A 22,787-nucleotide genomic window follows, 5' to 3' on the forward strand; every position below is an offset into this window, starting at 1 on the left:
TGGGGTTTGGGGGTCAGATCTGGGGGTTCTAGGGGTCAGATCTGGGGTTCTGGGGTCAGATCTGGGGGTCTGGAGAGCAGATCTGGGGCTCTGGGGATCAGATCTGGGGGTTTGGGGGCAGTTTTGGGGTTTGGGGGTCAGATCTGGGGGTCTGGGGGTCAGATCTGGGGGTTTGGGGGCAGTTTTGGGGTTTGGGGGCAGATCTGGGGGTCTGGGGTCAGATCTGGGGGTTTGGGGGCAGATCTGGGGGTTTGGGGTCAGATCTGGGGGTCTGGGGGTCAGATCTGGGGGTTTGGGGTCAGATCTGGGGGTTTGGGGGCAGATCTGGGGGTCCTGGGGTGCCTTTGGCTGCTGGGGGAGATCGAGTCCAAGTTCAACCAGGCCATCGTGAGTGGATCTGCTTGATCCCGGGGGATCTGGGGGTGAGATTTAGGGGGTTTGGGGAGCGGATCTGGGGGTTTGGGGGTCAGATCTGGGGTTCTGGGGGTCAGATCTGGGGTTCTGGGGTCAGATCTGGGGGTCTGGGGGTCAGATCTGGGGGTTTGGGGGCAGTTTTGGGGTTTGGGGGTCAGATCTGGGGGTCTGGGGTCAGATCTGGGGTTCTGGGGGTCAGATCTCATGGTTTGGGGGCAGATCTGGGGGTTTGGGGGTCAGATCTGGGGGTCTGGGGTCAGATCTGGGGGTTTGGGGTCAGATCGGGGGGTCCCGGGGTGCCTTTGGCTGCTGGGGGAGATCGAGTCCCATCGTGAGTGGGGAGGGGGACAAATTTAGGGGTCTGGGGGCAGGTCCAGGCATCTGGGGGGACATCCGGGGGTTTTGGGGGGCAGACACAGGGCAGTTTTGAGTCTAGATTCATGATATTTTTGGAGCCACATCTAGGAGGGGTTTGGGTCCAGTCCTGGGATGGTTTTGGGGTCCCCCCTGACACCCTCTGTCCCCCCAGGTGCCCTCTGGGGAGGTGGTGGGGACAGATTTGAGGTTTTAGGACCAGATTTGGGACATTCTTGGGTCTAGATTCATGATATTCTTGGAGCCACATCTAAGAGGGGTTTGGATCTGGTCCTGGGATGGTTTCGGGGTCCCCTTGAGACCCCACATCCCCCTGTGGAGATGGTGGGGTCAGATCTGGGGGTTTAGGACCAGATTTGGGAAATTTTTTGGTCCAGATTTAGGGCAATTTTGACTCCAGATCTGGGACATTCTTGAAGCCACATCTAGGAGGGCTTTAAGTCCAGCTTTAGGCCATTTTTGGGGTCCCCCTAACCCCCCCCCCCCCCCTTTTCCCTCCTCAGGCACATCCCGGGGAGATGGTGGGGGCGCTGGCAGCCCAGTCTCTGGGAGAACCAGCCACCCAGATGACCCTCAACACCTTCCACTACGCTGGTGTCTCAGCCAAGAACGTCACCCTGGGCGTCCCCCGCCTGAAGGAGCTCATCAACATCTCCAAGAAGCCCAAGACGCCCTCGCTCACTGTCTTCCTGTTGGGCCAGAGCGCCCGCGACGCCGAGCGGGCCAAGGTGGGGACGCCGTGGGGACAGGGGACGTCATGGAATGGGGGGAGCAGCAAGAACCTGGGTCCTGTGGTTCTCTTGTCCTGCGTTGGGTGGAGGTCTTGTCCTTGGGTGGCCCCGTGGTGGCCCCACAGCTCCAGGGTGTCCATACAGGCCTATGGTGGCCCCATGGCTTCGTCTTCCCATGGTGGCCCCATGGCATTGTGTCCCCTCTGTGTCCACACAGCCCCATGGTGGCCCCATGGCTTCATCTTCCCATGGTGGCCCCATGGCTTTGTGTCCCCTCTGTGCCCCCATGGCTTCGTCTTGCCACCTTGTCCCCCCCACAGTGCTGTGGTGGCCCCACGGCTTCATGATCTCATGGCCCTATGGTGGTCCCCATGCCACCTCCCACAGCCCCATGTCCTCCACGCCATCCCCATGTTCTCCATCCCCGTGTTCTCCGTCCCCATGTTGTCCATCCCCATGTTGTCCATCCCCATGTTGTCCACCCCCATGTTCTCCATCCCTGGATCCCCGTGTCATCTCCCACCTCCCCATGCCATCCCCGTGTCCTCCATCCCGAGTCCTTGTGTCATCTCCCATGTCCTCCTCGCCGTCCCCATGTTCTCCATCCCCATGTTCTCCACCCCCATGTTCTCCATCCCTGGATCCCCATGCCATCTCCCATGTCCTTCTGTCCTCCATGCTATCCCCATGTTCTCCATCCCCATGTTCTCCACCCCCACGTTCTCCATCCCTGGATCCCCATGCTATCTCCCATGTCCTTCTGTCCTCCACACCACCCCCACGTTCTCCACCCCCACGTTCTCCACCCCCACGTTCTCCACCCCCATGTTCTCCATCCCTGGATCCCCATGCCATCTCCCGTGTCCTTCTGTCCTCCACGCCGTCCCCACGTTCTCCATCCCCACGTTCTTCACCCCCACGTTCTCCACCCCCATGTTCTCCATCCCTGGATCCCCATGCTATCTCCCATGTCCTTCTGTCCTCCACACCACCCCCACGTTCTCCACCCCCACGTTCTCCACCCCCATGTTCTCCATCCCTGGATCCCCATGCCATCTCCCATGTCCTTCTGTCCTCCACACCACCCCCACGTTCTCCACCCCCACGTTCTCCACCCCCACGTTCTCCACCCCCACGTTCTCCACCCCCATGTTCTCCATCCCTGGATCCCCATGCCATCTCCCATGTCCTTCTGTCCTCCACGCCGTCCTCACGTTCTCCATCCCCATGTTCTCCACCCCCACGTTCTCCACCCCCATGTTCTCCATCCCTGGATCCCCATGCCATCTCCCATGTCCTTCTGTCCTCCACACCACCCCCACGTTCTCCACCCCCACGTTCTCCATCCCTGGATCCCCATGCCATCTCCCATGTCCTTCTGTCCTCCATGCTATCCCCATGTTCTCCATCCCCATGTTCTCCATCCCCATGTTCTCCACCCCCATGTTCTCCATCCCTGGATCCCCATGCCATCTCCCATGTCCTTCTGTCCTCCACACCACCCCCATGTTCTCCACCCCCATGTTCTCCACCCCCATGTTCTCCATCCCTGGATCCCCATGCCATCTCCCGTGTCCTTCTGTCCTCCACGCCGTCCCCACGTTCTCCATCCCCACGTTCTTCACCCCCACGTTCTCCACCCCCATGTTCTCCATCCCTGGATCCCCATGCTATCTCCCATGTCCTTCTGTCCTCCACACCACCCCCACGTTCTCCACCCCCACGTTCTCCACCCCCACGTTCTCCACCCCCACGTTCTCCACCCCCATGTTCTCCATCCCTGGATCCCCATGCCATCTCCCATGTCCTTCTGTCCTCCACGCCGTCCCCACGTTCTCCACCCCCACGTTCTCCACCCCCACGTTCTCCACCCCCACGTTCTCCACCCCTGGATCCCCACGCCATCCCCGTCCTGACACCGTGTCACCCCACCAGGACATCTTGTGCCGCCTGGAGCACACCACGCTGCGGAAGGTGACGGCCAACACCGCCATCTACTACGACCCCAACCCTCAGAGCACGGTGGTGGCCGAGGACCAGGAATGGGTCAACGTCTACTACGAGATGCCCGATTTTGACGTCAGCCGCATCTCGCCCTGGCTGCTCCGCGTCGAGCTCGACCGCAAGCACATGACCGACCGCAAGCTCACCATGGAGCAGATCGCCGAGAAGATCAATGCTGGTGGGTCCAGAGGACACGCTTGGGGGGGACTTTTTTGGGGGGGGTTCCTGGATGAGCGTTGAGGGCATCTGGGGGACCTGGGTGAGCATTGAGGGTGTTAAGGAAGACTTGGGGGTCCTGGGGGGGTCTTTGGGGAGTCCTAGGTGAACACTGAAGGCATCTGGGGAGGCTTTTGGAGGGTCCTGGAGGGGTCTTTGGAGAGTCCTAGGTGAACATTGAGGGCATCTGGGGAGGTTTTGGAGGGTCCTGGAGGGCTTTTGAGGGATCTTGAGGGACCTCGGGGGGGTTCTGTGTGAGCATTGAGGGCATTAGGGAAGACTTGGGGGTCCTGGAGGGCCTTTGGGGGGTGCTGGCGGAGCATTGAGGGCACTAGGGAAGACTTGGAGGTCCTAGATGAACATTGAGGGCATCTGGGTGGCCTTTGGGATGTCCTGGGTGAGCATGGAGGATCTTTGGGGGGTCCTGGGTGAGCCTTGAGGGCGTCTGGGAGGCTTTTGGGGGGTCCTGAGTGAGCATTGAGGGCATTAAGGAAGACTTGGAGATCCTGGAAGGCCTTTGGGGGGTCTTGGGTGATCATTGAGGGCATCTGGGTGGCCTTTGGGGTGTCCTGGGTGAGCATGGAGGGTCTTTGGGGGGGTCCTGGGTGAGCCTTGAGGGCATCTGGGGGGGCTTTTGGGGGTCCTCAGTGAGCATGGAGGGCACTAGGGAAGACTTGGGGGTCCTGGATGAACCTTGAGGGCATCTGGGCGGCTTTTGGGATGTTCTGGGTGAGCATGGAGGATCTTTGGGGGGTCCTGGGTGAGCCTTGAGGGCATCTGGGGGGGCTTTTGGGGGTCCTCAGTGAGCATGGAGGGCACTAGGGAAGACTTGGGGGTCCTGGATGAACCTTGAGGGCATCTGGGGGGACTTGGGGGGACTCCTGGGTGAGTACTGGGGGCATTAGGGAAGACTTTGGGGACCTTTGGGGGGGTCCTAGAGAAGACTTAGGAGTCCTGGGTGATCCACCACACTCCATGGAGACCTTTGGGGGACCCTGGGTGAGCATGGAGGGCCTTTGGGTGGCAGGGTGGGGTGGTGACCAGGGTGCCCCCCCCCCTCAGGCTTTGGGGATGACCTCAACTGCATCTTCAACGATGACAACGCGGAGAAGCTGGTGCTGCGGATCCGCATCATGAACAGCGACGAAAACAAGATGCAGGAGGTGGGGACGGGGACGGTGGCACCCATGGGTGGTGGTGGGGACGCGACACGAACTGGGTGTCACTCCCCTTGTCCCCCTTGGTGTCCCCAGGAGGAGGAGGTGGTGGACAAAATGGATGACGACGTCTTCTTACGTTGCATCGAGTCCAACATGCTGACGGACATGACGCTGCAGGGCATCGAGCAGATCAGCAAGGTGGGGGGGACAGAGGGGCACCCATGGGTGCTCACGAGGGTGCCAGAGCTCCTGGTGCGGGTCCTGAGGACCACGTGGGGTTCTCCATGGAGAGCTTTAGGAGGTCAAGGACACCCACAATGACACCTGTAGGCACCTAAGAAGGTCCATGGCTGTCTGGAGTGTCCCTCCAGGCGCTCAGGCAGCACCCATGGGTGCTCATGCGTGTGCTAGGGCTCCTGGTGGATCTTGAGGAGCACTTGGAAGTTCTCCATGGTGACCTTTAGGAGGTCCAGGATGCCCACAGTGATACTTGTGGACATGTGTGAAGGTCTCTGGGTGCCCAGGGTGTCCTTACAGGTGCCCGGGGTATCCCCCCAGGCAGCTTGGTAGCACCCATGGGTGGTCATGTGGGTGCCCAGGTTTCTGGTGCATCCTGGGGAGCACGCGACCTTCTCCATGTGCACGTTTAGGAGACCCAGAATGCCCATGGTGATCCTTGTAGATGCGTTTGAAGGTCCATGGCTGCCCAGGGCATCCCCCCAGCCACCCGAGGAGCACCCATGGGTGCTGCTAACCCCCTCTTCCCTCCTCCCAAGGTGTACATGCACCTACCGCAGACGGACAACAAGAAGAAGATCATCATCACGGAGGACGGGGAGTTCAAAGCTCTTCAGGAGTGGATCCTGGAGACCGATGGCGTCAGCCTCATGCGGGTGCTGAGCGAGAAGGATGTGGACCCTGTCCGCACCACGTCCAACGACATCGTGGAGATCTTCACCGTGAGTTGAAGGGGGGGGGGGGCCCAGACGTCTGGGTCCATGGGTGGTGGGGTCCCTGGATGGGTCCCAGACACCTGGATCCCTGGGATGGTGGGGTGCCAGAACATCTGGGTCCCCGGGGTGGTGGGGTTTGGTGGACATCTTGATGGGTTCCTCAAGGTTCCCAGAGGTTCCCAGACACGTGGATGGTGGGGGTCCTGGACGCCTGGGTGCCAGGGTGGTGGGGGTCCTGGGTGCCTGGGTCCCAGGGTGCCTGGACATCTGGGTCCTTGGGATAGTGGGGTGCCAGAACATCTGGGTCCCCGGGGTGGTAGGGTTTGATGGACTTCTGGGTCCCTAGGGTTCCTGGACACTTGGGTGGTGGGGTTTGATGGACATGTGGGTCCCTAGGGTTCCTGGACCCTTGGGTGGTGGGGTTTGATGGACATGTGGGTCCCTAGGGTTCCTGGACCCTTGGGTGGTGGGGTTTGATGGACATCTGGGTCCCTAGGGTTCCTGGACATTTGGGTGGTGGAGTTTGATGGACATGTGGGTCCCTAGGGTTCCTGGACACTTGGGTGGTGGGGTTTGATGGACATCTGGGTCCCTAGGGTTCCTGGACACTTGGGTGGTGGGGTTTGATGGACATGTGGGTCCCTAGGGTTCCTGGACACTTGGGTGGTGGAGTTTGATGGACATGTGGGTCCCTAGGGTTCCTGGACACTTGGGTGGTGGGGTTTGATGGACATGTGGGTCCCTAGGGTTCCTGGACACTTGGGTGGTGGGGTTTCTGGGCGCCTGGGTCCCAGAGTGCCTGGACACCTGGGTCCTTGGGTGGTGGGGTTCCCAGATGCTGGTGTCTCCAGAGTTTCTGGGTCCCTGGGGTGGTGGCGTTCCCCAGCGCCTGGCTCCTTGGGTGGTGGGGTCCCTGGAGACCTGGATCCCAGGGTGATAGGGTCCCTGGACACCTGGATCCCGGGGTGATAGGGTCCCTGGACACCTGGGTCCTGGGGTGGTGGGGTCCCTGGACACCTGGGTCCCAGGGTGCCCAGATGCTTGGGTTCCTGGGGTGGTGGAGTGTCCGAACATCTGGATCCCTGGGGTGGTGGGATTTGGTGGACATCTTAGTGGGTTCCTCAAGGTTCCCAGAGGTTCCCAGACACCTGGATGGTGGGGTTCCTGGGCGCCTGGGTCCCAGGGTGCCTGAACACCGGGGTCCCTGGGGTGGTGGGGTTCCCAGATGCTGGTGTCCCCAGGCTTTCTGGGTCCCTGGGGTGATGGGATTCCCCAGTATCCAGGTCCTTTGGTGCCTGGACACCCTGGTCCCCAACAGCCGTTGTTTTCCGCCTGTCCCGCAGGTGTTGGGGATCGAGGCGGTGCGGAAGGCGCTGGAACGGGAGCTCTACCACGTCATCTCCTTCGATGGCTCCTACGTCAACTACCGTCACCTGGCCTTGCTCTGTGACACCATGACCTCCCGCGGGCACCTGATGGCCATCACCCGCCACGGCGTCAACCGCCAGGACACCGGGCCCCTCATGAAGTGCTCCTTCGAGGAGACGGTGGGTGGATGAGGGGGGTTTGGGGGGGCTGGGAGAGGGGTTGGAGGGGTTTGGGGGGGCTGGAAAGGGGGGTTTAGGGGGGTACTGGAGGGGTTTAGGGGTGTCGGAGGGGTTTGGGGGACTGGAAATGGGGGTTTAGGGGGGGTACTGGGGGGGTTTAGGGGTGTTGGAGGGGTTTGGGGGACTGGAAATGGGGGTTTAGGGGGGTACTGGAGGGGTTTAGGGGTGTTGGAGGGGTTTGGGGGTGTTGGAGGGGTTTGGGGGGCTGGAAATGGGGGTTTGGGGGGCTGGGAGGGAGGGTTTGGGGGTATTTGGGGGGCTGGGGGGGGTGTTGGGAGTTTCGGAGGGTTTGGGGGACTGGAAATGGGGGTTTAGGGGGGTGTTGGAGGGGTTTAGGGGTGTTGGAGGGGTTTGGGGGGCTGGAAATGGGGGTTTGGGGTGCTGGGAGGGAGGTTTTGGGGGTATTTGGGGGGCTGGGGGGGGGTTGGGAGTTTTGGAGGGTTTGGGGGGCTGGAAATGGGGGTTTAGGGGGGTGTTGGAGGGGTTTAGGGGTGTTGGAGGGGTTTGGGGGGCTGGAAATGGGGGTTTGGGTGCTGGGAGGGAGGTTTTGGGGGTACTTGGGGGGCTGGGAGGGGGAGTTGGGAGTTTTGGAGGGTTTGGGGGGCTGGAAATGGGGGTTTGTGGGGGTACTGGAGGGGTTTAGGGGTGTTGGAGGGGTTTGGGGGACTGGAAATGGGGGTTTAGGGGGGTACTGGAGGGGTTTAGGGGTGTTGGAGGGGTTTGAGGGACTGGAAATGGTGGTTTGGGGTGCTGGGAGGGAGGTTTTGGGGGTATTTGGGGGGCTGGGAGGGGGAGTTGGGAGTTTTGGAGGGTTTGGGGGGCTGGAAATGGGGGTTTGTGGGGGTACTGGAGGGGTTTAGGGGTGTTGGAGGGGTTTGGGGGGCTGGAAATGGGGGTTTGGGGGGCTGGGAGGGAGGTTTTGGGGGTACTTGGGGGGCTGGGAGGGGGAGTTGGGAGTTTTGGAGGGTTTGGGGGACTGGAAATGGGGGTTTAGGGGGGTGTTGGAGGGGTTTAGGGGTGTTGGAGGGGTTTGGGGGGCTGGAAATGGGGGTTTGGGGGGGTACTGGAGGGGTTTGGGGGGCTGGAAATGGGGGTTTGGGGTGCTGGGAGGGAGGTTTTGGGGGTATTTAGGGGACTGGGAGGGGGAGTTGGGAGTTTTGGAGGGTTTGGGGGGCTGGAAATGGGGGTTTGTGGGGGTACTGGAGGGGTTTAGGGGTGTTGGAGGGGTTTGGGGGGCTGGAAATGGGGGTTTGGGGTGCTGGGAGGGAGGTTTTGGGGGTACTTGGGGGGCTGGGAGGGGGAGTTGGGAGTTTTGGAGGGTTTGGGGGACTGGAAATGGGGGTTTAGGGGGGTGTTGGAGGGGTTTAGGGGTGTTGGAGGGGTTTGGGGGGCTGGAAATGGGGGTTTGGGGGGGTACTGGAGGGGTTTGGGGGGCTGGAAATGGGGGTTTGGGGTGCTGGGAGGGAGGTTTTGGGGGTACTTGGGGGGCTGGGAGGGGGAGTTGGGAGTTTTGGAGGGTTTGGGGGGCTGGAAATGGGGGTTTAGGGGGGTACTGGAGGGGTTTAGGGGTGTCGGAGGGGTTTGGGGGACTGGAAATGGGGGTTTAGGGGGGTGTTGGAGGGGTTTAGGGGTGTTGGAGGGGTTTGGGGGACTGGAAATGGGGGTTTAGGGGTGTTGGAGGGGTTTGGGGGGCTGGAAATGGGGGTTTGGGGTGCTGGGAGGGAGGTTTTGGGGGTACTTGGGGGGCTGGGAGGGGGAGTTGGGAGTTTTGGAGGGTTTGGGGGGCTGGAAATGGGGGTTTGTGGGGGTACTGGAGGGGTTTAGGGGTGTTGGAGGGGTTTGGGGGACTGGAAATGGGGGTTTGGGGTGCTGGGAGGGAGGTTTTGGGGGTACTTGGGGGGCTGGGAGGGGGAGTTGGGAGTTTCGGAGAGTTTGGGGGACTGGAAATGGGGGTTTAGGGGGGTGTTGGAGGGGTTTAGGGGTGTTGGAGGGGTTTGGGGGGCTGGAAATGGGGGTTTGGGGGGGTACTGGAGGGGTTTAGGGGTGTTGGAGGGGTTTGGGGGGGCTGGAAATGGGGGTTTGGGGTGCTGGGAGGGAGGTTTTGGGGGTACTTGGGGGGCTGGGAGGGGGAGTTGGGAGTTTTGGAGGGTTTGGGGGACTGGAAATGGGGGTTTGTGGGGGTACTGGAGGGGTTTAGGGGTGTTGGAGGGGTTTGGGGGTGTTGGAGGGGTTTGGGGGGCTGGAAATGGGGGTTTGGGGGGCTGGGAGGGAGGTTTTGGGGGTATTTGGGGGGCTGGGAGGGGGTGTTGGGAGTTTTGGAGGGTTTGGGGGGCTGGAAATGGGGGTTTAGGGGGGTGTTGGAGGGGTTTAGGGGTGTTGGAGGGGTTTGGGGGGCTGGAAATGGGGGTTTGGGGGGGTACTGGAGGGGTTTGGGGGGCTGGAAATGGTGGTTTGGGGTGCTGGGAGGGAGGTTTTGGGGGTATTTGGGGGGCTGGGAGGGGGGGTTGGGAGTTTTGGAGGGTTTGGGGGGCTGGAAATAGGGGTTTGTGGGGGTACTGGAGGGGTTTAGGGGTGTTGGAGGGGTTTGGGGGGCTGGAAATGGGGGTTTGGGGTGCTGGGAGGGAGGTTTTGGGGGTACTTGGGGGGCTGGGAGGGGGAGTTGGGAGTTTTGGAGGGTTTGGGGGGCTGGAAATGGGGGTTTGGGGGGGTACTGGAGGGGTTTGGGTGGCTGGAAATGGTGGTTTGGGGTGCTGGGAGGGAGGTTTTGGGGGTATTTGGGGGGCTGGGAGGGGGTGTTGGGAGTTTTGGAGGGTTTGGGGGGCTGGAAATGGGGGTTTGTGGGGGTACTGGAGGGGTTTAGGGGTGTCGGAGGGGTTTGGGGGACTGGAAATGGGGGTCTAGGGGGATACTGGAGGGGTTTAGGGGTGTTGGAGGGGTTTGGGGGGCTGGAAATGGGGGTTTGGGGGGGTACTGGAGGGGTTTGGGGGGCTGGAAATGGGGGTTTGGGGGGCTGGGAGGGAGGTTTTGGGGGTACTTGGGGGGCTGGGAGGGGGAGTTGGGAGTTTTGGAGGGTTTGGGGGACTGGAAATGGGGGTTTAGGGGGGTGTTGGAGGGGTTTAGGGGTGTTGGAGGGGTTTGGGGGACTGGAAATGGGGGTTTAGGGGTGTTGGAGGGGTTTGGGGGGCTGGAAATGGGGGTTTGGGGTGCTGGGAGGGAGGTTTTGGGGGTACTTGGGGGGCTGGGAAGGGGTGTTGGGAGTTTTGGAGGGTTTTGGGGGGCTGGAAATGGGGGTTTAGGGGGGTGTTGGAGGGGTTTAGGGGTGTTGGATGGAGTTTGGGGTGCTGGGAGGGAGGTTTTGGGGGTATTTGGGGGGCTGGGAGGGGGTGTTGGGAGTTTTGGAGGGTTTGGGGGGCTGGAAATGGGGGTTTGTGGGGGTACTGGAGGGGTTTAGGGGGGCTGGAAATGATTTTGGGAGGTTGGAAGGGCTGAAAATGGGGTTTTGGGGGGCTGGGACGAGGGTTTTAGGGGATGTCGGAGGGGTTTGGGGGATGGAAGGTGGGGTTTTGGGGGGTATTGGAGGGGTTTGGGGGTGTCGGAGGGGTTTAGGGGACTGGAAGTGGGTCTGGGTGGGGGATTTTGGGGTGTCGGCGAGGTTTGGGGGGCTGGAAATGAGTTTCGGGGAATATTGGAGGGGTTTGGGGGTGTCGGAGGGATTTGAGGGGGGGGGTTGGAAGTTGGCGTTTGGAGATGTCGGAGGGGTTTGGGGAGATAGGAGGGAGGTTTGGGGGGGGTGTGCCCCCCCCCAACCTGAATTTGGGGGTGCCCCCCCCCCCCTGCCGCAGGTGGATGTGCTGATGGAGGCGGCGGCTCACGGGGAGAGCGACCCCATGAAGGGGGTGTCGGAGAACATCATGTTGGGGCAACTGGCGCCCGCCGGCACCGGCTGCTTCGATCTTCTCCTCGACGCCGAGAAGTGCAAACACGGGATGGAGATTCCCAGCGCCCTCCCGGGGCTGGGCGTCGGGGGGCGTAAGTCCTGCGGCGGGAAAGGGGGGGGCACCCAGATGTTGGGGTCCCCCGAGGACCCGGGTGTCTGGGTGGCATCAGGGAGGAGAGGGACACAACCACGAGGGTGGTGGCTTGAAGAACCTCAACATCGTCATGGCCACCAGCACCCAGCCCTGGATGCTTGGGTCGAGGGTGGGGGGCACCCAGACACCTGGGTCCCCCACAGTGCCAAGGGGGGCACCCAGATTTTGGGGTCCCCCGAGGACCCGGACACCTGGGTCCCATCAGGGAGGAGGGGGACACAACCACGAGGGTGGTGGCTTGAAGACCCTCAACATTGTCGTGGCCACCAGCACCCAGCCCTGGACGCCTGGGTCTGAGGGTGGGGGACACCCAGACACCTGGGTCCCCCACACTGCCAAGGGGGGCACCCAGATGTTGGGGTCCCCCAAGGACCCGGACACCTGGGTCCCATCAGGGAGGAGGGGGACACAACCGCAAGGGTGGTGGCTTGAAGACCCTCAACATCGTCATGGCCACCAGCACCCAGCCCTGGATGCCTGGGTCCCCTGCGGTGGGATGTGGGGGGCACCCAGATTTTGGGGTCCCCCGAGGACCCGGGTGTCTGGGTGCCATCAGGGAGGAGGGGGACACAACCACGAGGGTGGTGGCTTGAAGACCCTCAACATTGTCATGGCCACCAGCACCCAGCCCTGGACGCCTGGGTCCCCTTGGGAGGAGGGTGGGGGGCACCCAGACGCTTGGGTCCCCCATGATGCCAAGGGGGGCACCCAGATTTTGGGGTCCCCCGAGGACCCGGACCCCTGGGTGCCATCAGGGAGGAGGGGGACACAACCACGAGGGTGGTGGCTTGAAGACCCTCAACATTGTCATGGCCACCAGCACCCAGCCCTGGATGCTTGGGTCCCCTTGGGAGGAGGGTGGGGGGCACCCAGACGCTTGGGTCCCCCATGATGCCAAGGGGGGCACCCAGATTTTGGGGTCCCCCGAGGACCCGGACCCCTGGGTGCCATCAGGGAGGAGGGGGACACAACCACAAGGGTGGTGGCTTGAAGACCCTCAACATTGTCATGGCCACCAGCACCCAGCCCTGGACGCCTGGGTCTGAGGGTGGGGGACACCCAGACGCCTGGGTCCCCCATGATGCCAAGGGGGGCACCCAGATGTTGGGGTCCCCCAAGGACCTGGATGTCTGGGTGCCATCAGGGAGGAGGGGGACACAACCACGAGGGTGGTGGCTTGAAGAACCTCAACATCGTCATGGCCACCAGCACCCAGCCCTGGACGCCTGGGTCCCCTTGGGAGGAGGGTGGGGGGCACCCAGACGCCTGGGTCCCCCACGATGGCAAGGGCGGCACCCAGATTTTGGGGTCCCCCAAGGACCCGGACACCTGGGTGCCATCAGGGAGGAGGGGGACACAACCACGAGGGTGGTGGCTTGAAGACCCTCAACATCGTCATGGCCACCAGCACCCAGCCCTGGACGCCTGGGTCCCCTTGGGAAGAGGGTGGGGGGCACCCAGACGCTTGGGTCCCCCATGATGCCAAGGGGGGCACCCAGATTTTGGGGTCCCCCGAGGACCCGGACCCCTGGGTGCCATCAGGGAGGAGGGGGACACAACCACAAGGGTGGTGGCTTGAAGACCCTCAACATCGTCATGGCCACCAGCACCCAGCCCTGGATGCCTGGGTCCCCTTGGGAGGAGGGTGGGGGGCACCCGGATGCCGGGGTCCCCTCCCAGACCCCTGACGTCCCCCCCTCCTCTCTCCGCAGCTACCGGAATGTTCTTCGGGTCGGCCCCCAGCCCCATGGGGGGGATGTCCCCCGCCATGACGCCCTGGAATCAGGGTGCCACCCCCGCCTACGGGGCCTGGTCCCCCAGCGTGGGTGCGTGGAGGGGTACTGGGACAGACTGGGAGGTCACATTGGGGGGGGGGCTGGGGTGGGTTAGAGGGTTTTTGGGGGGGCTGTTGTGGGGGGGGCTCTGGGGTAGAATGGGGGTCAATGGGGGGGGGTGTTGGGGGGTTATGGGGTAGACTGGTGGTCACTGGGGTAGATTGGGGGGCAAATTGGGGGTCCTTGGGGCAGGTTTGGGGACCCGGGGGCAAATGGGGGGGTCCCTGAGGTAGGTTTGGGGTCCTGGGGGCAAATGGGGGGGGGTCCCTGAGGTAGGTTTGGGGTCCCGGGGGCAAATGGGGGGGCTCTTTGGGGCAGATTTGGGGTCCTGGGGGCAAATGGGGGGGTCCCCGGGGCAGATTTGGGGTCTCAGGGGCAAATGGGGGGGTCCCTGAGGTAGGTTTGGGGTCCCAGGGGCAAATGGGGGGGTCCTTGGAGCAGGTTTGGGGTCTCAGGGGACAAATGGGGGGGTCCTTGGAGCAGATTTGGGGTCCCGGGGGCAAATGGGGGGGTCCTTGGAGCAGGTTTGGGGTCCTGGGGGCAAAGGGGGGGGTCCCTGAGGTAGGTTTGGGGTCCTGGGGGCAAATGGGGGGGTCCCTGAGGTAGGTTTGGGGTCCCGGGGGCAAATGGGGGGGTCCTTGGGGCAGATTTGGGGTCCCTGGGGCAAATGGGGGGGCTCTTTGGGGCAGATTTGAGCTCCTGGGGACAAATGGGGGCTGTTTGGATCCCTGGGGGCATTTTGAGGTCCCTAGAGCAGTTTTGGGGGGGGGGGGGGGGCTGTTGGGGGGGTCCTGACCCCCCATTTCTGTCCGTCCCCTCCCCCCAGGCAGCGGCATGACCCCGGGGGGCGCCGGCTTCTCCCCCAGCGCCGCCTCCGACGCCAGCGGCTTCAGCCCCGGTTACTCCCCCGCCTGGTCCCCCACCCCCGGCTCCCCCGGCTCCCCCGGCCCCTCCAGCCCCTACATCCCCTCCCCCGGTGAGTACAACACCCCAAAACACCCCCAACACCCCAAACCACCCCAAAACGGCTCCCCCAACACCCCAAAACACTCCCTAACGCCCCCCGACATCCCCCAACGCCCTACAAGACCCCCCCCAACACCCCTACGATGCCCCTGCAACCCCCCAACAACACCCTGCAACACCCCAACGCCCCCACAATGCTCTGCAACACCCCGAAAACACCCCGCGACACCCTGCAGTGCCCTATAAAACCCCCCAACACCCCTATAATGCCCCAACACCACCCTAACAACGCCCTGCGACGCCCCCACAACACCGCTGCGACGCCCCAACACCCCACAACATGCTCCCAACACCCCCACAACCCCCTACAAAACCCGACAACACCCAAAAACACCCTACAAGACCCTCCACAATACTCCAACAACACCCCAGCACCCCAAGAACACCGCACAACACCCTACAATGCCCCCACAACACCGCTACAACACCCCAACACCCCACAACACCCTTCCTACACCCCCACAACCCCTTACAATGCCCTAAAACCCCAACAACAGCCCACAACACCCCCGATACCCCCACAACACCCTACCACACCCTACAATGCCCTCATAACATCGCTACAACACCCCAATGCCCTCAACCCCCCAGCAATGCACTACAACACCCCACAACACACTCCCATCACCCCAACACCCTCACAGCCTGCCCCACAACACCCCAACACCCCCAAAACACCCCCACAACACTCCCAACACCCCCACAACACCCTACAATGCCCTACAAGACCCCCCACAACACCCTCACAACACACTATAACACCTCAACACCCCACAACACCCCAACGCCCCCACAACACACATCCCCACAATACCCTACAATGCCCTACAAGACCCCCCACAAGACCCCCACAACACCCTACAACGCCCCAACAACACACTACAACACCCCAACACACTCCCAACACCCTCAAAATGCCCTACAACACCCCCCACAATGCCCTACGATGCCCTGTAAGACCTCCAACAACACACAACACCCCACAACACACCCCCAATGCCCCAAAACACCCCACAACGCCCTCGCAACACCCCCAACACCCTACAACATCCCCACAACTCCCTACAGCACTCCTCCAACGCCACACAACACCCCCACAACACCCTGCAGAGCACCCTAACACCCTACAGCACTCTGACAACACCCCCACAACACCCCTCAGAGCATCCCAACACCCCATAACACCTCCACAACTCCCCGTAACACCCCAACAACAGCCCACAGAGCCCCCCCAACACCCTACAACACCCCCTTAATGCCCCATAACACCCCTACAAGTCCCCACAACGCTGCCACAACACCCATTTGGTCCCCTGTCACCCCTCTGTGTCCTCTCTGCAGGTGGTGCCATGTCACCCAGCTACAGCCCGACGTCACCCGCCTACGAGCCGCGCTCACCCGGGGGCTACACCCCGCAGAGCCCCAGTTACAGCCCGACGTCACCCAGCTACAGCCCCACGTCACCCAGCTACAGCCCCACGTCACCCAACTACAGCCCGACATCACCCAGCTACAGCCCAACATCTCCCAGCTACAGCCCGACGTCGCCCAGCTACAGCCCAACCTCGCCCAGCTACAGCCCGACATCGCCCAGCTACAGCCCGACATCGCCCAGTTACAGCCCGACTTCTCCCAGCTACAGCCCAACCTCGCCCAGCTACAGCCCCACCTCACCAAGTTACAGCCCCACCTCACCAAGTTACAGCCCGACGTCTCCCAGCTACAGCCCAACATCGCCCAGTTACAGCCCGACTTCCCCCAGCTACAGCCCAACCTCTCCCAGTTACAGCCCCACATCTCCCAGTTACAGCCCCACCAGCCCCAACTACAGCCCCACCAGCCCCAACTACACCCCAACTTCTCCCAGTTACAGCCCCACTTCTCCCAGTTACAGCCCCACTTCCCCCAACTACACCCCAACCTCCCCCAACTACAGCCCCACCTCCCCCAGTTACAGCCCCACCTCCCCCAGTTACAGCCCACCTCTCCCAGTTACTCCCCCTCCAGCCCCCGCTACACCCCCCAGTCGCCCACCTACACCCCCAGCAGCCCCAGTTACAGCCCCAGCAGCCCCAGCTACAGCCCCACCTCCCCCAAGTACACCCCGACCAGCCCCAGCTACAGCCCCAGCTCCCCGGAGTACACCCCCACCAGCCCCAAGTACAGCCCCACCTCCCCCAAGTACAGCCCCACCAGCCCCAAGTACAGCCCCACCTCCCCCACCTACAGCCCCACCACCCCCAAGTACAGCCCCACCTCCCCCACCTACAGCCCCACCTCCCCCGTCTACACCCCCACCAGCCCCAAATACAGCCCCACCTCCCCCACCTACAGCCCCACCAGCCCCAAATACAGCCCCACATCGCCCACCTACAGCCCCACCAGCCCCAAGGGATCCACCTACAGCCCCACTTCCCCCGGCTACAGCCCCACGTCACCCACCTACAGCCTCACCAGCCCGGCCATCAGCCCCGACGACAGCGACGAGGACAACTGAGCTGGGGCGGGGCGGGGGGACACCCCCAAACCCCCCCCTACAGGCTGTGGGGGTGACCCCCAGGTTGGGGGAGGGGGTGACCCCCAAGTTCGGTGTCACCTCCTCAAGTTGGGGGGGGGGCTGACCCTCAAATTGGAGGGTGACCCCTAAGTTGGGGGGGGTCACCCCCGAGTTGGGGGGTGACACCTGATTTGGGGAGGAGACCCCTAAGTTGGGGGTGACCCCCAAGTTGAAGGGTAACCCTTAAATTGGGGTTGATGCCTAAATTGGGGGGGGGCTGACCCCCAAACTGGGGGCTGACCCTAAAGTTTGGGGGGTAACCTCTAAGTTGGGGGTGAGCCTCAAGTTGGGGGGTGATCCCCAAATTGGGGGTGGGGTGACCCTCAAGTTGGGGGGAGGGGGTGACTCCCAAGTTGGGGGGTGACCCCTAAATTGAGGGTGACCCCCAAATTGGGGGGGGGTAACCTTTAAGTGGGGAGTGACCCCGAAGTTGTGGGCTGACCCCTAAGTTGGGGGGGTGACCCCCAAGTTCGGGGGGGGGAGGGGCAGGCAGGGGAGGACTCCCCTGTTTTGGGGCGCGGTGTAATTTATGGGTGTCGTTAGTTAATGAGGGGGGATGGAATGGGGGGGGACAAGGGGGGGTAAATCGGGGTGGGGGGATGGGGCACATGCTGGTGTTGGTTTTGGGGGGTCGGGGCGGGGGTCCTTTGCCCCTCCCCCCCCCCCTTTATTTCGGTGTTTTCCTGTATTTGGGGGGGGGGGAGGGGGAAGGGGTGAAATTTTGCTTTTGGGGAAAATAAAAGTTTTACTGATTTTCAGCTCCGGCTCCGTGTGGGGGTGGGGCGGGGGGGGGTGGGGGAGGGGGGACACACCCAGCCGTGCGGGAGCCCCTCCCCCCCCGTCGTTTGGGGGTACCCAGGCGCTCGGGGACACCCCCATCCCCTCCCCCCAGGGGAGCCGGGCTCTCTAGGACCCAGGAGTCCGGGTGGCCCCGCCCCCAATAGTGAGGGAGGGGGCACCCGTGGGTGCTGGGGGGGGGCGGGGTGTGCAAAAACGGGGGGTGCTGGCAGCGGTGGGATTCGAACCCACGTCCCCGCGGGGACTGGAGCCTAAATCCAGCGCCTTGGACCGCTCGGCCACGCTACCGGGGTGGGGGGGGGGCCCGGGCGTCCCATGTCCCCCCCAGTGTCCCCATGTCCCCCCAATGACCCCCCCAGTGTCCCCCCCAGTGTCCCCATGTCCCCCCAATGACCCCCCCAGTGTCCCCCCCGTGTCCCCATGTCCCCCAATGACCCCCCCACTGTCCCCCCCGTGTCCCCCCGTGTCCCCAATGACCCCCCAGCGTCACCCAGTGTCCCCCCCGTGTCCCCATGTCCCCCAATGACCCCCCCAGTGTCCCCCCCGTGTCCCCCCGTCCCCTCAATGACCCCCCCAGCGTCACCCAGTGTCCCCCCCATGTCCCCATATCCCCCCATGTCCTCCCCGTGTCCCCCCAATGTCTCCCCCGTGTCCCCCCCGTGACCCCATGTCCCCCCCGTGTCCCCCCCCGTGTCTCCATGACCCCTCCCATGTCCCCCCCCCGTGACCCCATGTGCCCCCCGTGTGTGTCCCCCCAATGTCCCCCCCGTGTCCCCCCAATGTCCCCATGTCCCCCCTCGTGTCCCCCCGTGTCCCCCCAATGCCCCCCCGTGACCCCATGTCCCCCCCCGTGTCTCCTCCGTGTCCCCCCCGTGTCCCCCCGTGTCCCCCCAATGCCCCCCCGTGTCCCCATGTCCCCCCCGTGTCCCCCCGTGTCCCCCCAATGCCCCCCCGTGACCCCATGTCCCCCCGTGTCCCCCCCGTGTCCCGTCCGTCCCCCCCCCCCGCCGTGGCGGGAAACGCCGGGATCCCGCCAGACGTTGGGCGGGGCCACGGGTGACTCCGCCCCCGCCCCGCGCAGTGCAGGCCGGGAAGGGGCGGGGCCGAGCGGTGTCATGGCGGCGCCCATGGTGGAAGGTGCGGGAGGGGGGGGGAGGGGGACGCCTGGGTCCCCTAGGGGGGGGGAGAGGAGCCCTCCCCCCCCCCCCCCCGGTGCTGACCTCGCCCCTCCCCCACAGCCCCCCAGGGGGCCCCTCCCCCCCCCGTGACCCCCCAGGAGGCGGAGCCCCCCCCGGAGGCCTTGGAGTGAGTGGGGGGAGGGGTGGGGGGTGGTGGGGGAGGGGTCCCGGATGACCTGGGTCCCCCGGGGGGGGGGGTGTGGGGGAGGTCACTGACACCCCTCCCCCCCCAGGGTGCCCCCCTACCTCCTGGGCCGCCCCCCCCGGGCGGTTTGGGGCGCGCGGGAGGAATTCGCCCACCGGCCCCAAAACTTCCTGCGGGGCTGCAAGTGGTGAGAGACCCCCGCCCCTCCCCCACAGCCCCCCCCTCCCCCCCCACCCCCTTCCTCCTCCCCCCATCCCCCCGCCCCCCACAGCCCCCTCCTCCCCCCTCCCCCACCCCCCTCCTGCCACAGGCCCCTTCCCCCCCCACACCCCCCTTCGTCCTCCCCCCATTCCCCCTCCCCCATCTCCCCTCCCCCCACAGCCCCCTCCCCCACACCCCCCTTCCTCCTACCCCCATCTCCCCTTCCCCCCCACACCCCCTCCCCCCACATCCCCCTCCTCCCCCCATCCCCCTCCCCCCACAGCCCCCTCCTCCCCCCTCCCCCACCCCCCTCCTGCCACAGGCCCCTTCCCCCCCCCACCCCCCCTTCGTCCTCCCCCCATTCCCCCTCCCCCATCTCCCCTCCCCCCACCCCCCCCTCCTCCTCCTCCCCCCATCCCCCCTTCCCCCCCCACCCCCCCTCCCCCCACATCCCCCTCCTCCCCCCATCTCCCCTCCCCCCACCCCCCATCCCCCTTCCCCCCAAGCCCCCTCCCCCCACATCCCCCTCCTCCCCCCATCTCCCTCCCCCCACCCCCCCTTCCTCCTCCTCCCCCCATCCCCCCTTCCCCCCCCACACCCCCTCCTCCCACATCCCCCTCCCCCCACCCCCCCTTCCTCCTCCTCCCCCCATCCCCCCTTCCCCCCAAGCCCCCTCCCCCCACATCCCCCTCCTCCCCCCATCTCCCCTCCCCCCACAGCCCCCCTCCCCCCACTAAACCCCCCTCACTCCTGGGTCCCCCTTGAGGGTGGGGGTGGGGGGGGTTGGGGGTCCCCTTGGGGGGGTGGGGGTCCCCTGGGGGGAGGGGGTGGGGGGGGTGTTGGGCGTCCCGGTCTCCTGGGTCCCCTGGGAGTGGGGGGAGGGGTGTGTGTGGGGGTGGGGGTCCCCTTGGGGGGGGATGGGGTGGTGGGGGGGGGTCCAGGTGCCTGGGTCCTCCATGGGGGTGGGGGTGGGGTGGGGGGTCCCCTTTGGGGGGGGGGATGGGGGGGTTGGGAATCCCCTGGGAAGTGGGGGAGGGGTGGGGGGGGGTTGGGGGTCCAGTTGGGAGGGGTGGGGGTCCCCTGGGGGGAGGGGGTGGGGGGGGTGTTGGGGGTCCCAGTCTCCTGGGTCCCCTGGGAGTGGGGGAGGGGTGTGTGTGGGGGTGGGGGTCCCCTTGGGGGGGGGATGGGGTGGGGGTGGGGGGGTCCAGGTGCCTGGGTCCTCCATGGGGGTGGGGGGTCCCCTTTGGAGGGGGGGATGGGGGGGTTGGGGATCCCCTGGGAAGTGGGGGAGGGGTGGGGGGGGGTTGGGGGTCCCCGACGCCTGGGTCCCCCTTGGGGGTGGGGATCCAAGTGGGAGGGGTGGGGGTCCCCTGGGGGGGGACAGAGGGGGGGGTTGGGAGTCCCAGACGCCTGAGTCCCCTTGGGGGGTGGGGGTGGGGGTCCCGTGCTTGGCCCCGCCCCCCCGGAGACCTGGGTGTCCCCTCCCCTCCCCCCCCCCAGGGCCCCGATGGCTCCTGCGTCCTGACCTGCAGCGACGACAACGCCCTGCGCATCTTCGACCTCCCCCCCCCCCCGGGGCCCCCCCCGGGGCTGCCCCTCCCCCAGCTGGTGGGTGATGGGGGGAGGGGGGGGGGGTCGCTATGGGGCTCCCCAGGGGGGTTTTGGGGGGGGGGGGGGCTATGGGGTATTATGGGGGGGGGGGATTTGGGGGTCGCTGTGGGGCTCCCGTGGGGCAGCTGGGGGTGGCTTTCCCCATGCCTCCCAGTCACTCCCAGTGCGTCCCAGTCCCTTCCCAGTGCCCTCCCAGTGGCACTGGGAGTCCATAGGGTGCTTGGGGGTGGCTATAGGGCACCCATAGGGTGCTTGGGGGTAACTATGGGGCACCCATAGGGTGCTTGGGGGTGGATGTGGGGCACCCATAGGGTGCTTGGCGGTGGCTATAGGGTCCCAGGAGAGCTGGGGGTGGCTGGGGGGCACCCATGGGGTGCTTGGGGGTGGCTATGGGGTCCCAGGAGAGCTGGGGGTGCCTATACGGCACCCATAGGGTGCTTGGGGGTGGCTATAGGGCACCCATAGGGTGCTTGGGGGTGGCTATGGGGTCCCAGGAGGGCTGGGGGTGGCTGGGGGGCACCCATAGGGTGCTTGGGGGTGGCTGGGGGGCACCCATAGGGTGCTTGGGGGTGGCTATGGGGTCCCAGGAGAGCTGGGGGTGCCTATAGGGCACCCATAGGGTGCTTGGGGGTGGCTATGGGGTCCCAGGAGGGCTGGGGGTGCCTATAGGGCACCCATAGGGTGCTTGGGGGTGGCTATAGGGTCCCAGGAGGGCTGGGGGTGCCTATAGGGCACCCATAGGGTGCTTGGGGGTGGCTATGGGGTCCCAGGAGAGCTGGGGGTGCCTATAGGGCACCCATAGGGTGGCTGGGGGTGGCTATGGGGTCCCAGGAGAGCTGGGGGTGCCTATAGGGCACCCATAGGGTGGCTGGGGGTGGCTATGGGGTCCCAGGAGAGCTGGGGGTGCCTATAGGGCACCCATAGGGTGGCTGGGGGTGGCTATGGGGTCCCAGGAGGGCTGGGGGTGGCTGGGGGGCACCCATAGGGTGCTTGGGGGTGGCTATGGGGTCCCAGGAGAGCTGGGGGTGCCTATAGGGCACCCATAGGGTGCGTGGGGGTGGCTGGGGGGCACCCGTGGGGGGGCTGGGACGAGGGGACCCAGGCGTCCGGGTGCAGGTGCCGGCGCTGCGGGTGCCCGAGGGCGACACCATCTACGACTTCGCCTGGTTCCCCCTGATGGACTCGACCCAGCCCCCCACCTGCCTGTGAGCATACTGGGAGGTACTGGGAGGGGACTGGGGGACACTGGGAGTCACTGGGAAGGGGCTGGAATGCACTGGGAGTCATTGGGAGGGGACTGGAGTGCACTGGGAGTCATTGGGAGGGGACTGGAGGACACTGGGAGGGACTGAGGAGCACTGGGAGGGGACTGGAGGGCACTGGGAGTCATTGGGAGGGGACTGGAGGACACTGGGAGGGACTGAGGAGCACTGGGAGGGGACTGGAGGGCACTGGGAGAGCACTGGGGAGGCTGGCGAGCACTGGGAGGGATTGGGAGGGGACTGGGGGGCACTGGGAGTCACTGGGAGGGGTCTGGAGGGCACTGGGAGGGACTGAGGGGCACTGGGAGGGGGCTGGGAGGGGACTGGGGGGCACTGGGAGGGGGCTGGAGGGCACTGGGAGGGGACTGGAAGGGACTGGGAGGCACTGGGAGTGACTGGAGGGCACTGGGATGGGGCTGGAGGGCACTGGGAGGGACTGGAGGGGATTGGGAGGCACTGGGAGTAACTGGGGGACACTGGGAGGGGCTGGGAGGCAGTGGGAAGTTCTGGAAGGGAGACTGGGGGCACTGGGAGGGGGCTGGGGGAACTAGAAGGGTGACTGGTGGCACTGGTTGTTACTGGGTGTTATTAGAAGACACTGGGGGACTGCGGGGGATTACTGG

General features: G+C 64.8%; 2 protein-coding genes and 1 non-coding gene across 3 annotated transcripts in view; 2 read left to right on the forward strand and 1 right to left on the reverse strand.

Moving 5' to 3' along the window:
* The window catches only part of POLR2A (RNA polymerase II subunit A), a 57,156-nt gene extending 40,167 nt beyond the window's left edge, over positions 1-16,989 (forward strand). Inside the window, 11 exon segments of the mRNA XM_075135064.1 lie at positions 1,293-1,517; positions 3,456-3,702; positions 4,803-4,903; positions 4,994-5,098; positions 5,677-5,859; positions 7,197-7,400; positions 11,303-11,489; positions 13,264-13,377; positions 14,213-14,362; positions 15,754-16,386; positions 16,389-16,989. Of these exon segments, the coding sequence (XP_074991165.1) occupies positions 1,293-1,517; positions 3,456-3,702; positions 4,803-4,903; positions 4,994-5,098; positions 5,677-5,859; positions 7,197-7,400; positions 11,303-11,489; positions 13,264-13,377; positions 14,213-14,362; positions 15,754-16,386; positions 16,389-16,909 (2,670 nt within the window). The 3' untranslated portion in view covers positions 16,910-16,989.
* A 984-nt stretch (positions 16,990-17,973) lies between these two features.
* TRNAL-UAG (transfer RNA leucine (anticodon UAG)) lies at positions 17,974-18,055 on the reverse strand. Its single transcript has one exon. It is a non-coding gene; the product is annotated as a tRNA-Leu (tRNA).
* An 810-nt stretch (positions 18,056-18,865) lies between these two features.
* Positions 18,866-22,787, forward strand: part of WRAP53 (WD repeat containing antisense to TP53) — a 12,429-nt gene continuing 8,507 nt past the window's right edge. The window contains 3 exon segments of the mRNA XM_075135065.1: positions 18,866-18,904; positions 19,006-19,072; positions 19,179-19,277. Of these exon segments, the coding sequence (XP_074991166.1) occupies positions 18,883-18,904; positions 19,006-19,072; positions 19,179-19,277 (188 nt within the window). The 5' untranslated portion in view covers positions 18,866-18,882.

The sequence above is a fragment of the Calonectris borealis genome, chromosome 36, assembly GCF_964195595.1.
Source record: "Calonectris borealis chromosome 36, bCalBor7.hap1.2, whole genome shotgun sequence".
NCBI classification, from domain to species: domain Eukaryota; kingdom Metazoa; phylum Chordata; class Aves; order Procellariiformes; family Procellariidae; genus Calonectris; species Calonectris borealis.